This window comes from Primulina tabacum, chromosome 16 (assembly GCF_025594145.1).
Source record: "Primulina tabacum isolate GXHZ01 chromosome 16, ASM2559414v2, whole genome shotgun sequence".
Classification (NCBI taxonomy): domain Eukaryota; kingdom Viridiplantae; phylum Streptophyta; class Magnoliopsida; order Lamiales; family Gesneriaceae; genus Primulina; species Primulina tabacum.
In genome coordinates, this window is record NC_134565.1 from 33,413,480 (window position 1) to 33,431,881 (window position 18,402).

At 34.4% G+C, this 18,402-nt stretch overlaps 1 protein-coding gene across 2 annotated transcripts; it reads left to right on the plus strand.

Annotated features, from left to right (window-relative positions):
* The first annotated feature begins 10,943 nt into the window (after nucleotides 1-10,943).
* LOC142528735 (uncharacterized) lies at nucleotides 10,944-17,206 on the plus strand. 2 transcript variants are annotated; one of them, XM_075633865.1, is made up of 13 exons: nucleotides 10,944-11,515; nucleotides 11,650-11,722; nucleotides 11,835-11,924; nucleotides 12,020-12,064; nucleotides 12,286-12,366; nucleotides 13,659-13,746; nucleotides 13,825-13,907; nucleotides 15,088-15,198; nucleotides 15,365-15,501; nucleotides 15,607-15,646; nucleotides 15,777-15,839; nucleotides 15,917-16,110; nucleotides 16,502-17,206. In XM_075633865.1, the coding sequence occupies exons 1-13, from the start codon at nucleotides 11,016-11,018 to the stop codon at nucleotides 16,992-16,994; spliced, it is 1,998 nt and encodes a 665-aa protein (XP_075489980.1). In that variant the 5' UTR covers nucleotides 10,944-11,015; the 3' UTR covers nucleotides 16,995-17,206. The 2 variants fall into 2 exon arrangements, with proteins under 2 accessions (XP_075489980.1, XP_075489981.1); XM_075633866.1 differs by having other exon boundaries at nucleotides 13,849-13,907.
* The last annotated feature ends 1,196 nt before the right edge of the window (nucleotides 17,207-18,402 follow it).

Consider the following 18,402-nt stretch of genomic DNA (forward strand, 5'->3'; position numbering starts at 1 on the left):
GGATCTTGAGCATCCTGCATTTATATTAAATGGATGAATTAAATTTCTCTTGATTCATAAGCCATAGATTTATCTGATTTGGAGTCTAAACATCCAATATTCTTATAAAGATATTTCTTCATCTCTTCGATATAGACTTCGTTCATTTTCTCTTTAGAATAGATATCATAATATTTTTGAGTAAAAATCTTGAACATACTCATCGAATATTGTTGTTTATTATAAATTTTATGATATACATAAATTTTTTCTTCCGTATGTCGAAGGGTTTCGAAGCCACATGGTTTTCTTGTGTCATGGTCATCTCTTAATAATTTGTCCCAAACTTTTGTGGAACTAACTCTCCATAAACAGGGAATGCCTTCATCAGTATAACTAAATTCAGATTGTCATCTCCATATCCATTGGATACCAAATTCTATACAGAATAGACATAAAGTCTTTCCATCAATCCAATGTTCTAAAAATGATTTTTTTTATACTCGGATAAATATTTAACCAATTATTCATTGGTTTTATGAAAACCTCTGGGAATTTTTTTTCTGATGGACCGAATATTTTCCACCGTATTAAAAACCAATAAAGAACTATGTAATGAAAAATATTTTCGCAAATTTTAAAAACCATGTATGTTTTCGTTTTACATTTTCATATAATAGAGTTTTATTAAAATCTCAATATAATTCCAAAAAATTAAATTCAAAATTCATTTAATGGTTTTGTGAATAAAATTTTTTTCTACTAATGGAGATATAACTCATAATTCAATAGATATAATCTATTTTATAAAAAAATTTTGAGAAGTTATAACTTCACTTCTGTTGAGTATTACTGTAAAAATGAGTAATTTCAACACTTTAGTGTATAATAGAATATTGTCATAAAATCTTTTTTTATTTATAAGAGCCATATACATATGATGTATTGGTTATATATCTTTCTATGATAGTTTATGGAGTTTTTTCTAATTAGATATATTTTTCTTATATAACAAGAATTAAATCTCGATATTTAGTCTCTATATATAGAGCTAAATCACATTCAAGATCTTTAATGATATTAATATATGATGCTTGAGACTAAGAATCCGTATTATATCTCTGTTTCTGTTTCAAAAATTCTTGAAATTCATTGTATAATAAATCATTTTGCTCAGTATTACCGACTGATGAACTATAAATGTTCTGGGCTATAAGCCTCTGTTTTCCACGTTGAGCAACAATATTAGGGGTTTTCTCCTACCACCTCTTCCTCTATAAAAGGAATCTTCTCTTCCTCGAGAACTCATATATGTAAATAAGAACATTTAGATAAATATTATCGGGTTAAGAAATATTATAAGTGATTATATTCACATTTATTATAAATAATATCAAAATCAAAAGGAGCTAAATGAGCATGCCATCTTGGAAACATTTTCTTAGAAACATCATGTTTAAAATCTTTCATGAACATAAATTTTGCATATTTGCAATCAGTTTTTATAATAAACTTTTGATTATATAAATCATCTTGAAATTTTAAAATACATCTAACAATAGTTAAAATTTCTTTTGCTACTGTAGAGTAATTTTTCTGAGAATTATTATAATTTACTGTAATGCCTGAAGTAATATAACAAGTTGTTGATTTAGTAATATGAGATTACTAAATAATTAATGATTTTTAAAGAATGAAATATGACATATTTTGGTCATATGAAGTCCAAATGATTTGAGATTTGGATATAACTGTAGAAAACTCAAAGATATAGAAGTTTCATGTTTTGAGTTTTGAAAAATTTAATCGTTTGACTGATCCAAATAGATATACCGATGTTAAAATGTTAAATATTATATATTATATTATATTTTATTAATATAATATAATATAATTTTTTTAAAAAAATAGATAAATATGAATCTTACGTTGAATTCAATTCACCAGAAAAAAAGTTACAGAAGAGAAACGAGAGAGTATAATAGAGTTTTGATTTTCTTTTCGATTTTGTGACTTATCGGTTTATCCAATCGACGAACCGACTTCAGTTCTGGGATCGTTGACACGAGGTCTTCGATTTGAGGTATAAATTTTGTAGTTTTGGTCATGTTTGAAATTCGTCGATTTCTGGAATAAATCTGATAAATTGTTAAATCATACTGAAATTGAATATTGTTGAGTAGTGTATGATCATAACGAAGTAGAGAAGATTATTGTGTTGTTGTTTTGAATTATTCCTAATTTATTATAATTAGGGATTTTTAATTCTTGGGTTGAGATTGAAGAGTTGTTTGTCAGTTGTTATTAATTCTGATTATATATTCGGAGTCTACGAAGTATAGGCTACACGTTGATATAAAGTTTTCGTAATTTGACGGATGTTGTAAAATAGCCTATTATTTGAAGTTAATTAATTAGGGTGTATTTGATGGTAGTATTGTGAATTAAATACACCAGATTATTAAATTGTTGAACAATACGAATTTATAATCGAGTTTTATATTTTGTTGAATTAATTGTTGTTGGACTATTTGATGTTATATATTGAGGTTGTTATAACTGTGTTGATACGGTGACAATGATCTGATAATTATTGTTGAATTATTTAGATACATCACCAGCCTCAGGATCAAAGAAATAGCCAGATTGTATATATACTCGATTATCAGATACGTGTTGACGTACGAGCATATGTTGTTATTGTTTAGTATTGATGAATACTATTGTGTTGAACGATGATAAATCACCGGAATTGGGTGATTTGGTATTATATTTGTTGTTGTTTATTATTGTTGATATTGTTGACTATCGTTGTTGGGAGACGTCTCGTTGATGTTGTCACGTTGATGTTGTTCGTTTAACGATATTGCTGTCGTCGGTGTTGGGGTGCGATGTATCGTGGATGTTGTTGTTCGTTCGACGATATTGCTGTCGCCGGAGTTGGGGTGAGACGTATCGTCGATGTTGTTGTTCGTTCGACGATATTGCTGTCGCCGGTGTTGGGGTGCGACGTATCGTCGGTGTTGTTGCATTGTGATGTTGTTGAGGTTGTTGTTGGCTGATTGTCCAGAAACGGCAAACGGGGTATTTCTATTATGATTTCAGTTATATTTTATGTTGTTAATATACGATGATGATTGTTGTATATGCTCACCCTTTGAGGGCTGTTTCTGTTGGGCAGGTTACAGGACTATGCGTGAGACATGATAGTGGTGAAGGACTAGGTGTGTCTAGTCAAACAGTCTTGTAGTTGATAGTAGATATAGACAGTATAGCTTATTGTCTTATTTGAGTTGTATGTGTGTATTTATTATACTGTTTCTGCAACACTGACGTAGATAGTGTGGTGATTGCACTATTTTGTCGTATATGCATTATATTATTACGTCGTCGAAAAGAAAATTTTTTTATGCATATGACGTCACATGTTGCATGATTACGTGGCGAGGTTTGGGGCGTCACATTTGGTGGTATCAGAGCATATGTTAGATGTCTGGGATGGTTAAGAGTTGGGTTTGTGATGAGGGAGTTGGATGACGATATTATCTGCGTGTGTCTGTGCATTTGACTTGTTATTGATGATTTCTCGATATGATTGATTGTTCTTTAGTTTCGTGTACTTTCGTGCGAAAGGTGTGATGATGATTACTGGATTGTAATTGTTAAATGTTATGATTAACAATTTGATTTCCAGTGATGGCAGCTAGAGAACAGGTACATCCACACGAGGAAAACAGACGAGGTTGACAGTGGATTTGGACAGATAAATCCATTGCCACCTCCTCCTATGGGACAGGCACCAACAGATCAGCCTTTATTGCCTGGTGAGTTGACTTTGGCACAGTTCAGCAGTTATCTTCCGCCGAGATTTGATAGTTCTGAGACCGGTGAGCGAGCAGAGGAGTGGATTGAGAGGATAGAGCAGATATTTGTGACTGCACCGTGTGCTAGGTCTGCTTGGTTACGATTGGCTACATTTCAGCTTTCGCGGAATGTAATATTGTGGTGGCAGACGACTGAGGCCGGATTGAGAGCTCAGGGCCGTACTGTTGATTGGGATGTGTTTCGGTCTCGTTTTCTTGATAAATATTTTTCTATAGCAGCCAGACAAAAGAAAGAGAAAGAATTTGAGGATTTGAGACAGGGTAGTATGTCTGTTGCTGAGTATGAGACTCGATATTCTGCATTGTTGAAATATGTGTCACATATTGCTGCGAATGTTCATGCTAAGATGAGGCATTTCTTGAAAGGGTTGAAGTTAGAGTTATTTGATCGTGTACAATCAAACAACCCGGTATCATTTGAGGATGCAATGACGAGGGCTGAGATGACTGAGTTAGTTATGCAGGAGTATGGGGCTCAGGGACGATTATCAGAGCCGACTAGGGAGTCATTGCGACATCAGGGACAATCTTTTAAATATCAGAAGGGTTCATCTTCTTCTTCAGCATCATTTGGGAAGCGTCGATTTGATTCACGACGTGTTGAGAGTCGTGGGGGCAGTTCTCAGTCTGTTCAGGGGCAGAGAGGAGAGTCCAGAGCAGTGAGATGTTATCGTTGTGGGGGACCTCATCTGATCAGAGAGTGTACACAGACCGAGATCACCTGTTTTGAGTGTGGCGGTGTTGGTCATCTGGCGAGACAGTGTCCTAGTCGTGAGGGACAGCGAGAGCCTAGGAGTGCTAGAGGTAGATCCTCAAAGAGAGGAGGACGACAGCCTCAGCAGTTTACACCACGACCTTCTGGAGGACAGCCACGTATGCAGGGAGCTGGTCCGCCTCAGGCACAGGTGTATGCTTTGACACGAGAGCAGGCAGAGGAGGCACGAGAGGAGATGATAGCGGGTAAGTGTTATTTATGTTCTTATCCTGCTTATATTCTTGTTGATACTGGTGCCTCGCATACTTTTATATCGAAGAGGTTTGTGGTTGAGCATCATATGCGCTCGTCTCCATTGTCTATGCCTCTTTCTGTTTCGACACCTTCTGTAGTTGATATATCAGTTGTATCTATGATATCAGATGATATTATTTCTTATGAGGTCTATGAGCTGAGATCTGATATGATTATTCTAGAGATGACTGATTTTGATTGTATTGTGGGAATTAATGTGCTGAGAAGATATTGTGTGACAGTTGATTGTTATCAGCGGGTGGTATATTTTTTATACAGATGAGAAAGAGCGTTGGACATTTTATGGGAATGGTTCTCATCCCCGTGTTCCGTTGGTATCTGCCATCCGGATGTCTCGGTTATTGGAGCATGGGCATGAGGGTTATCTTATTTATGCTGTAGATGTGACAGAAAAGAAGAAGGAGGTGGGAATAGAGGAGATACCTATAGTTGCTGAGTTTGCCGATGTATTTCCTGATGAGATTCCAGGCTTCCCACCAGCCCGTGAGGTGGAGTTTGGGATCGAGTTGATGCCAGATACTTCCCCTATTTCTCGTACTCCTTACAGAATGGCACCAGCAGAGTTGAGAGAGTTGAAAGCCCAGTTGCAGGACTTGCTGGACAAGGGATACATTCTCCCTAGTGTATCGCCTTGGGGTGCACCAGTCTTATTTGTGAGAAAGAAAGATGGAACTATGCGGCTTTGTATCGACTATCGACAGCTGAATAAGGTAACGATTAAGAATAAATATCCCATCCCTCGTATTGATGATTTGTTTGATCAGTTACAGGGAACCTCAGTATATTCGAAGATTTATTTGAGGTCAGGATATCATCAGATACGAGTTAGAGAGGAGGATATTCAGAAGACAGCATTCAGGACCAGATATGGACATTACGAGTTTTTAGTTATGCCGTTTGGGTTGACGAATACTTCAGCTGTGTTCATGAGTTTGATGAATAGGGTATTTCAGCCTTATCTCGATCGATTTGTTATTGTGTTTATTGATGATATATTGATATATTCCAGGAGTGAGGCTGAGCATGCAGGGCACTTGCGTTCAGTGTTACATGTGTTGCGAGATAGACAGTTGTATGCCAAACTCAGTAAGTGTGAGTTTTGGTTGGATCGAGTGGTCTTCTTGGGTCATGTTATATCGAGAGATGGGATTTCTGTTGATCCAACGAAGGTCGAAGCCGTGTTACAGTGGTCTGCACCTACATCTGTACCCTGAGATTCGTAGTTTCTTGGGTTTAGCAGATTATTATCGTCGATTTATCGAGGGATTTTCAAAGATTGCTAGGCCTTTGACACAGTTGACTCAGAAAGGTGTGCGATTTCAGTGGTATGAAGCATGTGAGAGGAGTTTTCAGGAGTTGAAGCACCGTCTGACGACTGCACCGGTGTTATCAATTCCTACAGAAAATGAGAGGTTTGTTGTTTATACTGATGCATCATTACATGGTTTGAGATGTGTTTTGATGCACGATCGACATGTTGTGACATATGCCTCGAGACAGCTGAAACCACACGAAACAAGGTACTCTGTGCATGACTTGGAGTTGGCAGCCATTATCTTTGCCTTGAAGATATGGCGACACTATTTATGGTACCTCGTTTACGATTTATACTGATCATAAGAGCTTGAGATTTTTGTTTACCTAGACAGAGTTGAATATGAGACAGAGACGATGGTTAGATTTGCTGAAGGATTATGATTGTGAGATTGAATATCATCCTGGTCGAGTCAATCTTACAGCTGATGCATTGAGCCGTAAAGTGAGTTGTACTGCAGAGGATGTGAGTCGTTTATCAGCTATGATGATGTCCTGTTGTTCCTTGGGATATGATTTTGATATCTCGACGACTCCTATCCAGGTATCTACCTTATTAGCTGAACCTGATATATATGGTTGTATTCGTGATGCACAGATGACAGACGAGAGAGTTCAGCGATGGAGGGAGTTAGTTTCTCAGAAACAAGATAATCGTTTTAGAGTGGCTGATGATGGCAGTTTGAGGATGAATGATAGATGGGTAGTTCCTGATATATCTGAGTTGCGCCAGAGCCTGTTGCGGCGTGCACATTGTAGTCGATATTCTATCCACCCTGGTGGCAAGAAGATGTATAAGGATCTACGCTATCAGTTTTGGTGGAAGGGAATGAAACGTGATGTGATTGATTTTGTACGTCGATGTCTTAATTGTCAACAGATCAAAGCAAGGCCGGGAGGTGAATTGAGGAGTTTAGAAGTGCCGACTTGGAAATGGGAGCACATATCGATGGATTTTGTGACTCATTTGCCAAGAAGCACTGGAACTATTGATGCTATTTGGGTGATTGTTGATCGATTGACGAAAGTTGCACATTTTATACCCTATAGCATGAGTAGTATGTACTTGACGATGGCACAGTTGTATATACGAGAGATTGTACGGTTGCATGGGATTCCAGTGTCTATTATTTCTGATAGAGATCCTCGATTTACTTCTCATTTTTGGGAAGGATTGCAGACTGCGATGGGGACGGAGTTGAGATTGAGTACGGCTTATCATCCCCAGACAGATGGTCAGACTGAGCGTACTATTCAGACGCTGGAGGATATGTTGCGTGCGTATGTTATGGATTTTAAATCTGTTTGGCAGTCATCTATTCCATTGGTAGAGTTTGCGTATAACAATAGTTATCAGAGTAGTATTCAGATGGCTCCATTTGAGGCATTGTACGGGAGACGTTGTAGATCTCCGTTATACTGGGATGATGTTGATCGAGCTGCAGTTACCGGTCCTGATATGTTTCATGAGATGGAACAGAAAGTAAAGTTGATACAGCAACGATTGAAAGCAGCTCAAGATAGACAGGCCGCCTATGCCAATAAAAGACGAAGACCTTTAGAGTTTCAGCAGGGCGATCGAGTATTTTTGAAAGTTTCTCCTTTTCGTGGCACAGTGAAATTTGGCATGAAAGGAAAGTTGGCACCGAGGTATGTTGGCCCGTATGAGATATTGCAGCGGATAGGCACTTTGGCTTACCGATTGGCTCTACCTCCATCTTTATCTGGTATTCATGATGTGTTTCATGTATCGATGTTGCGGAAGTATGAGCCGGATCCTTCACATGTGTTGGATATTTCTGAGGTTCAGTTAGATCCTGACGTGTCTTATGTTGAGAGACCAGTTTGTATTTTGGATCGATCTGAACGGAAGCTTCGTAGTAAGCTTATACCGATGGTTAAGGTTCAGTGGGAACATAGAGGTGTCGAAGATGCCACTTGGGAGACAGAGCGGCATATGAGAGAGCTCTACCCCTACTTATTCTGATGGTATAACGTATCTTTTATTTATGCATGTTATTACAGTTGTTGATTAATTTCGGGGTCGAAATTCATTTAAGGGGGTAGAAATGTAATGTCTGAAGTAATATCACAAGTTGTTGATTTAGTAATATGAGATTACTAAATAATTAATGATTTTTAAAGAATGAAATATGACATATTTTGGTCATATGAAGTCCAAATGATTTGAGATTTGGATATAACGTAGAAAACTCAAAAATATAGAAGTTTCATGTTTTAAGTTTTGAAAAATTTAATCGTTTGACTGATCCAAATAGATATACCGATGTTAAAATGTTAAATATTATATATTATATTATATTTTATTAATATAATATAATATAATTTTTTTTAAAAAATAAATAAATATGAATGTTACGTTGAATTCAATTCAACAGAAAAAAAGTTACAGAAGAGAAACGAGAGAATATAATAGAGTTTTGATTTTCTTTTCGATTTTGTGACTTATCGGTTTATCCAATCGACGAACCGACTTCAGTTCTGGGATCGTTGACACGAGGTCTTCGATTTGAGGTATAAATTTTGTAGTTTTGGTCATGTTTGAAATTCGTCGATTTCTGGAATAAATCTGATAAATTGTTAAATCATACTGAAATTGAATACTGTTGAGTAGTGTATGATCATAACGAAGTAGAGAAGATTATTGTGTTGTTGTTTTGAATTATTCCTAATTTATTATAATTAGGGATTTTTAATCCTTGGGTTGAGATTGGAGAGTTGTTTGTCAGTTGTTATTAATTCTGATTATATATTCGGAGTCTACGAAGTATAGGCTACACGTTGATATAATGTTTTCGTAATTTGACGGATGTTGTAAAATAGCCTATTATTTGAAGTTAATTAATTAGGGTGTATTTGATGGTAGTATTGTGAATTAAATACACCAGATTATTAAATTGTTGAACAATACGAATTTATAATCGAGTTTTATATTTTGTTGAATTAATTGTTGTTGGGCTATTTGATGTTATATATTGAGGCTGTTATAACTGTGTTGATACGGTGACAATGATCTGATAATTATTGTTGAATTATTTAGATACATCACAAGCCTCAGGATCAAAGAAATAGCCAGATTGTATATATACTCGATTATCAGATACGTGTTGACGTACGAGCATATGTTGTTATTGTTTAGTATTGATGAATACTATTGTGTTGAACGATGATAAATCACCGGAATTGGGTGATTTGGTATTATATTTGTTGTTGTTTATTATTGTTGATATTGTTGACTATCGTTGTTGGGAGACGTCTCGTTGATGTTGTTCGTTCAACGATATTGCTGTCGCCGGTGTTGGGGTGCGACGTATCGTGGATGTTGTTATTCGTTCGACGATATTGATGTCGCCGGTGTTGGGGTGCGACGTATCGTCGATGTTGTTGTTCGTTCGACGATATTGCTGTCGCCGGTGTTGGGGTGCGACGTATCGTCGATGTTGTTGCATTATGATGTTGTTGAGGTTGTTGTTGGCTGATTGTCCAGAAACGGCAAAGAGGGTATTTCTATTATGATTTCTGTTATATTTTATGTTGTTAATATAACTGTTATGTATTACGATGATGATTGTTGTATATGCTCACCCTTTGAGGGCTGTTTCTGTTGGGCAGGTTACAGGACTATGCGTGAGACAGGATAGTGGTGAAGGACTAGGTGTGTCTAGTCAAACAGTCTTGTAGTTGATAGTAGATAGAGACAGTATAGCTTATTGTCTTATTTGAGTTGTATGTGTGTTTTTATTATACTGTTTCTGCTACACTGACGTAGATAGTGTGGTGATTGCACTATTTTGTCGTATATGCAGTATATTATTACGTCGTCGAAAAGAAAAAAAAATTATGCATATGACGTCACATGTTGCATGATTACGTGGCGAGGTTTGGGGCGCCACATTTACACAATAAAATCTAATAAGATATTTGCTTTGTTTTAGAATATATTTGTTTTAAAATTCATCCAAAACCTATATCAGAATCATCAGTTTCAACAATTTTATCCCATTGGAAATTTGTAAACATAAGATAAGAAAGCTTTTTAAATTTTTCTTTAATATTTGTAACAGCCTTGGTATGTTTATTTGACAAAGATAAATGATTTTTCTTCAATATATCACATAAGATAATCCTCGATAATATTCTTAATACAAGGAGAATATAATTTATACTTCCTAAAAATTTTTGTAATTGAGTTTTATCAGTTATAATATCAGGAAATTTTGAACCGAATTCAATGCCTTTTCAAATAGGAATAATCTTTCATTTTTCAATCATATAAACAAGAAATCTATTATTAGTTTGAAACAAATTATTTTGGATTTTGATATAACAAGGTCATTTTAAATAGACAAAAACTTGCGTGAGACGGTATCACAGGTCGTATTTTGTGAGACATATATCTTATTTGGGTCATCCATGAAAAAAATTACTTTTTATGCTAAGAGTATTACTTTTTATTGTGAATATCGATAGGGTTGTCCCGTCTCCCAGATAAAGATTCGTGAGACCGTCTCACAAGAGACCTGCTCTTTTAAATAACAATATTTTTAAACATCTACATATTTAAATGTTTAAAATGTAAAAAATTTAAAATTTTTAAATATTATTTTAATTCATCTAAATTTTAAGTATTTTTATATTTAGCTAAATTAAATTTCTAAATATTCAAATCTAACATGAAAATTTATTATTTAAAAAAATTACATATACGCAGGCACACTGGCCATCCGGACATAAATTTCATATATTCGGAAACCCTAGATCCCGAAGTTATCTCTCACCATTTGCAAATGTGGGATCCCGACTACATGAATTATGTAATGAACTACCATGCTGAGCGAGGAATTGAACTGCCACCCTCATATTTCGATGACATGGACGTATTGGAGCAGTCCGTCCTAGAAATGGAAGAAGGGGAAGACGAGGAGGATAGCGAAGCAGAAGAAACCGACGGCGGTGCTGACACGGGAGACCGCTATGGCGTGTCGACGACGGGTCGGGGTTTACACGACGACTATGGTTCCGTCACAGCTAACTCATTTCACGAAGCAGTGAATTTTAACGGTCAGGGTTCTGAGAATTCTGTTGAAGTGATAGGGGATGGTGAGCGTGGAAATAGTGGCCAGAGAAGGAATAATGCCGAGAGTAAGGAGGGTGAAGCGGCGTCTTTGGAGGGTGAATTTAATAGCGAAGAAATCAACAAACCAGTGTTGGATATGGGTGAAATAGAGGGACTGTACTGTCCCATTTGCTTTGAGGCTTGGTCTTCCGGGGGAGATCACCAGGTTAGGTATGCTTTTATTCATTTTCTATTGTCACCTACGGATGTAACGATTTTTTTCCTTTCATTTTTATGTCATATTTGACCAATTCAATCGTGTGTTGTCATAATTTTTTTCCCTAATTTTTTTGTCAAAAAATTAGTTGTTTGCCATGTGGGCATGTATACGGGTTGTCTTGTATCAAGAAATGGTTGCTTCGTCGAGGCTCAAGCAAGGTATTTTTATACTGCTTTATGTCACATGTTTTCTTTGGGAATTATTTGGGATTTTACTAAGTTAAATCATGTTTTTACCGTGTTTATTTTCTTGAATTTTTCAATACTGCAGTGTCCTCAATGTAAAAAGAAATGTGGGATAAAGGACATACGGCTACTTTATGCATCTCAAATTGTTGCTATCGATGGAGAGCTACAAAAGGTGGTACTCCGGCCTTGGCTGCAAAGAAATTATCATCAGTTGACGTCTTAGATAGTTAAATTTGATTTTTATTTGGTTTTGTGTTAAATATGCAGAAAGTTCAGTCTCTTGAGGTTAAATGTGTTTCTATGGAGAAAAAGGTGAGAGGAAACATGAATGATTTCATATTTTTTTAGTTCCTACTTCCTGGTATTCCTGGTTTATTATTATTGACTGTTGCCAAGAGTGTGTGAAAAAGGAAAATAGAGATGTGGATAGCATGGCAATTGAAAGAAGTTAATAAGATGAAATTCTGCCAGGAATTTGAGTTTTTCTCGTCATCACTAAGTGTTTCCTGCTTCTTATCAACGTCTGCTTGTAGAATTCTGACTTGTTAAAGAAGGAAACTGAATGGAAGAAGAGAGAAGCCGATTTGTGCGATCAAGTGAAGCAACTCAAAAGGGTACCTATTTGCATGAGATAGTAGATTTGTTCTCTTAAAGTCTTACCTGTTACTTCTGTTACCTGAATGTTGCATATCTGGACAGCTAGGAAGTTATATATATTGATCATCGATTTTATGTAGACTTGTTATCCTGTAAAGGTTATATGCTTTGGAGTACATTGACATACAAACTACAAAGTGGGGCCCATCAGTTTGATAGAAAAACAGATGGTTCTTGCTTGATTCTCTTCTGATCTACTGTATCATGTGATAAAATGAATTTGCTTATTTCATTGTTTTTTTTTTTTGGCATTAAAAAAGATTGGTTTTTGAAGTTTCTTGGGTTTGATTTAATTTACTCTCAATAAAGTCATTTTCGTTAGTTTTTTATATATCTTGTTATTATACTGATCAAATTTCATTCCGATGAAAAAAGATGTCTCTACGCGAGGGTCCAAGGCTTCATGCCTTGACATCTAACACTTTTTTGTCACTATCCCTTTATTTACGTGACTGTCTGAATTATTTGGCTGCCTTCACTCCTTACAGTGTGTTTGGAATGAGGAGAAAAACGGGATTTGGAATTATAAATTCCATTTCAAGTGTTTGGCTACATGGATCCAAAAAGGGGATTGGAATTTGATGGGATTTGGTTTAACGAAATGAAATCTCGTTTTTAAATATTAATTTTATATATCTAACTCATAAATTTCATATTATTTTTTCAAACTTAATAACAAATGATATTCCTAAAATCATGTATTATAATTCTCACACTTTTTATTATAGATATGTAATATTTTGTTAAATTTATGTAAAAATCTAATAAAAATATTTTATTTTATTTTATTTTATTTTATACTTAAAAAGTTCTATAAGTATTAAAAACCTCCATTATTTTTAATATTAAAAGTTTAATTCATCAAATTTTGATTAAAACCCCATATTTTTTTTCAATTCTTAGCTATTTAATAATGATATCATTTTTTTGTTAATTTCAAAAATAATTTTCTTTCATATCTCATTATAAACAATATATGAATATTTACATAAATGTTATTGATACACGATATTTAAAAAAATGGCGACGTATAATTTTTTTCATGTCAAATAATATTATTACTAACTGTGACATCTAATTCTTAAATAACATTTTAACTTTTATGCCAAACACTAAAATGAGGGATTTCGAATCCAATTCCAAATTCATATCCAAATCCAATTTTTTATTCTTCCTAACATAGTGTTGATCTCAGTTCTCCATTTTATGACTGACTTTTTTGCTTAATCTCAAAATTTTACTCTTGGAGAGGACATGCGACTTAGAGAATCTACTTACAGAAGTGGAAAACAGGGCATCAGGGTCCAATTGGAACTTTCGAGGAGAATCTCCTATTGGTAATCTTGCATTATATAATTTGATAATTTATGCCATGTATCTATGTTTAGATTTAGTTATTTGAACCCGGAGGACAGAATTCCATTCTACTTCCCCTGCAGGACTTAATGTTACGCCTATGTTTCCCATCCAAGGATGTTCAAGTAAATTTACATTGGAGGTTTGAACTCATCAAGAACTTTTAAATTTTTATGTCAAACTATATGTTGAAGAGCTTTGTTACTGGAGTAATAAAGTGGTACCAGGTTAACATTTGTATTTAAAATGATGATTTTGCCTGAGGAAGGTTTTCATATTAACCTAGTTTTTGTTTTCTTTGGTTTTTGCTTTCCCTGCTCCAAGAATATTCTTAACTTTCGCTAATATTTCTGTTTAGTTGGAATTTACCTCAACAATACAATTGCTTTTTTCCTTTGATACTACCCTGCTCAAAGTAACTTTTGGAAATATTTTTTGATTTGTGTGAATAACATTTGATATTGTGAAGATTATAATAAACATGTTAGATTGATGAGTTAAGGTTACTTATTCCAATTGATTTCTCGAGATAATCTCAGTTACAGAAAAAGATTATTATTTTTGCACTCGAATTTGAATGTGTATGCACCCCCATAATTTTCCAACCAAACAATTATATTTAAATTATCTGAGAACAATAAATTTTTTATTCGATTTTTCATTAATTCATATCAGGCCTTATGGTCAACATATATTATTCCTTTCTCTTGTTTCCTCGCTCTCTTAGCATTATTCAGTTTTGAATGTGGTAGAAGAAGGGGTCGCCCTGCTTATTTTTCTGCAAAATTCATCCCTTAATACTTGTGGTTTTCCTTTTTATAGTTGCATGATGGTCATTCCGTGCAATTTAAAATTAAAATGTATATGCAAAATACTTCATCACAGTTGTTACAATTTATTATTTTGGGTCTATTTCTGCTTGACATGGTGGTAATTACCCTCCACAAGTGCGGGATTGTGACCTCATTCATATCAACATCTCTATGATGTTAAATTTGATGGGGAGCGTAGGAAGTTATTGTTGATCTGCAAAAATATACTTGATATTACTAAAATTATGAAAATTTTAATTTTATTTATTATAATTTGGTTAGATTGATATATTGTATCATTTTAGGTCAAGATTTTTTTCTCCTTTATAAGGTGTTATGATGATTGTGCTAATAAAATAGGAGATAATAGGCGTTCACATTTTGTGCATATGCCCGTGAATGTAAATGCTAACCCACACATTTTTTTCATTTCGGATATTTTATTATTATATTCAAAATGTAAAAAAAAATTTGATATTAGGTTCCCAACCAATGTTTATATTTTTGTAGAGAGATCGTCAAATCATTGGTGCTCGCTTCTTTGACATTGATTCTTCCAGTAAAGTTTATGTAATTGCTCGAAGGCTGTCAGGATTGGGAGGATTGCATGTGTTGACAAAAGTAAAGTTTCATGTCTTCTGGAATTTGAATATCTTTTCTAGAGTATATTTTTGGCTATTTGTAAGAAAATCTGGTAGTTGCCTCGATATGCTTGTTCTATACGACACATGGAGTATTTTGAGCCAAAGTATGTGCTAATTTTATAAGTTGCCCCTTAACTTTTCAGATGAGCTTATCATGTAATTATGACATGGAGGACATCCAGCTTCCCGGGGACACAAAAGCTGTCAAGGACTTGCAGGTTTCTCCTCATTCTGGACTTGTGCTTTTAGCTTCCTTGGGAAAAAAACTGTCTATTCTTAGGTAGAGGTCTCTCCGTCATCTTTCAACCTGGTAAAACTATCATTGTACACTTCGCAGTTTCTTCTCTGAAGGATATTTTTCATCTATTTTGATTTGTCTTTTCAGCACAGAAAGCAATAATACCATTCTCACCTATAATTTACCGGTAATAACATCCACCATTTTGTTTGGTCTTACTTTTTTCAGTTTATGATTATTATTATTATTATTAAATTGATAGGTTCTCTGTTATAAAATTTTGCCAGTTGAAGTGTTAATTGATTTTGAATCCTCAGACAGCTGCCTGGTCTTGTTCATGGGATGTGTGCAGTCAACATTACGTCTATGTGGGCTTGCAGGTTCTTAAAATTTTTTCTCTCTTATCTGCTATCCTACTATTTTGCATCAATCCAACTCACTTTTTTATATCTTCTAGAATGGCACCGTGTTGCAATTTGACACGCGGCACACCTCAAGACATGTGGAATCCTTGACTGGATTGACAGGAAACCCGATTCACACAGTACAGTCTCTTTCACCTGATCCAATTCTCGGTTCCGGTGTCAGAAGTGTTCTCAGTGCATCTTCACTTGGCTTATGTCATTGGAACTTTGGTTCAAATGAAGAAAGGTATCTTTTATAAATAAATTTGTAGGGTGCTAAATCACTGCATTTCCGTTTTATAGAACGTCGTAAGGCCTTACAGATTAATTATGGAATTCTATGGGAGAATATCATCTTAAAATTCGGTTGATTATTGATAACAGATCAATTCTTGGATGTACTCAGCTTGTAGTTTTTGGAGAAGTATGTGATTACCTGAGATTCTGTAATAAAGTGTTTGATCTCTCCTACTTAGCGTTTTGTTTTTCATTAAATGTCTACAGTATTTGTAAAATAATCTCGTACTTTGTTCTTTTTATTTATATCAGATGTCATATATTACATACGAGATCAAGTTTTATACCGCTATGTCCTAATTGATTGGATTCGATCACAGATAATATCATTTTTTTTGTAGGCCTTATTTAATTCCTGAATCCAAGGAGCAAGGGGTTTGTATATCTCTTGCTTATTGTTCTGCTACAGAAAATGTCGTCGCATCATTTCGTCCCAAAGTTGAGGTATCCGGTGAACTTGTCATCTCTCAACCGGTACTCACTGCATCTTCTTCTTTTGCCGCCGGACAAGGAGTACGGGGAAGTCATGTCCATTTCAAGAAAACAGGTTCGACATACCAAACATTAGGGGTAACTTGTGCCAATGTGAGTGATATTCGACTGCCTAAATCTGCAATCATAGATGTGGTCTCCGAGAACCCCATGTTTGCTTCTGGGGATGACGAGACTTGTGAACTCGTGCTGCAAAATTTACCATCCTTTACTGCCGCCGAACATCACAAGCCTCGAAAATATCCTATTCGTGATGTCAGGTTCACCCGTGCCTTATGTTCGGGGCTGCTTGGCTGTTTGAGCGAGGATTCATTGCAGATATTCACTTCCAGACCATCCTAGAGGACTATCTTTAACTGTTTTGCTAATTTTTTGTTTATGCCTTTAAGATTACTGTGCTTCATATGTAGATTACCAGCTGGTTCCTTTATCTATGGCTTTATTTTTTCTTTAGTTTATTTTTCAGGCTTTTTTAAGAGTTAAAAGTACCGAGTATGAATTTCTCGGTTGAGTTCATGTTAACTTAAGGGTCTAAAATTGTCTTGTCCATAAAATTATATGGAACTCGCGTAACTAAATTATTAGAATTAATAATTAGATCTTAGACACATTTAAAAATGCTTTATTTAATTATTTAAACACATTTAAAAATGCTTTATTTACAATAATAAAAGTCGACATTTATAAAAAATTATCTTAAAACGACAAGTGTTTATTAGTGGAAACGTTTCATTGTAATTTTTGCGTCGGAGAAACGCAAGTTTTTTGGACTTGTCATCTCTTTTTCTTAGGTCGACGATGGAATTTCGAATCTCATTTTGTGAATTATTTGGATCGATTAAATGTAAGCGAATTTAATTGTATTAATGCGAACATTTCGTTATATTCACTGAATTTTTCCACCACTCAAATTTATTTAATTGACGAGACATTTTACAATTATTATCCCTTTGGTGGCTTGAAAATTCTAATATCAAATATTTAATGACCAAAAACAACTTTATATTTTTAAACATCTAATTCGTTTTCATTGATACATTCCATAACTTAAACAAAAATACCATTGTACTTCTCATTTTATACCATAAAATCATAAGCCTTGAAGAGTTCTTGTGTCTCGAAATCTCTATTTAATTACATAATTTATTTTTTTAATAGAAAAATATGGTTAATAATATATTTCTGCTATATTATAATGAGTTCGTCCCTCGAATTAAACGGTTTGGTCTTTTATTATGGCCAACCTAAAACTCAATTTCTATCTCTTTCACTCCATCCCTCATTTTCCTAAGTTTGGTCAACCTCGCATGTTCTGTTACACGAAAAGGCCCCCTAAACCCTCAATTTACATGTTCCATAAGTTTCTCTTTTCATTTTTCTAATTTCGATTTTTGTTGTTAGGAAATTTTTACGTAGGATAACAATATCAATATGAATAGTCTAAAGAAAATGAGCAGAAGGTACATGAAATATTAATTTTTATTTATTTTCTATCAAAAGTTTAAAAAGAAAAAAAAGTTAGACTAGTAACTATCCCATATTGTAAAATGGGAATTATTTGTACTTTATTATTTGTTTTTATAAAAAAATCAACTCATTTTTTGTTTGACTATTAATTTGGTAGTTTTTGAAAGTCTTGTTAGAAAATTGCTAAAAAAAATACATATTTTATCTTAGAAATTGCAAAAAAAAAAAAAAATAAAAACATATTTTATCTTATAAAATTGCTAAAGAAAAGTAGATATTTTAT

Coding starts and splice junctions, on each gene's coding strand:
- LOC142528735 (XM_075633865.1), top strand. CDS start 11,016: ATGTGGGATCCCGACTACATGAATTATGTAATGAACTACCATGCTGAG. Junction 11,516..11,649: donor GGGGGAGATCACCAGGTTAG/GTATGCTTTTAT, acceptor TCAAAAAATTAG/TTGTTTGCCATGTGGGCATG. Junction 12,367..13,658: donor AAGTGAAGCAACTCAAAAGG/GTACCTATTTGC, acceptor TTACTCTTGGAG/AGGACATGCGACTTAGAGAA.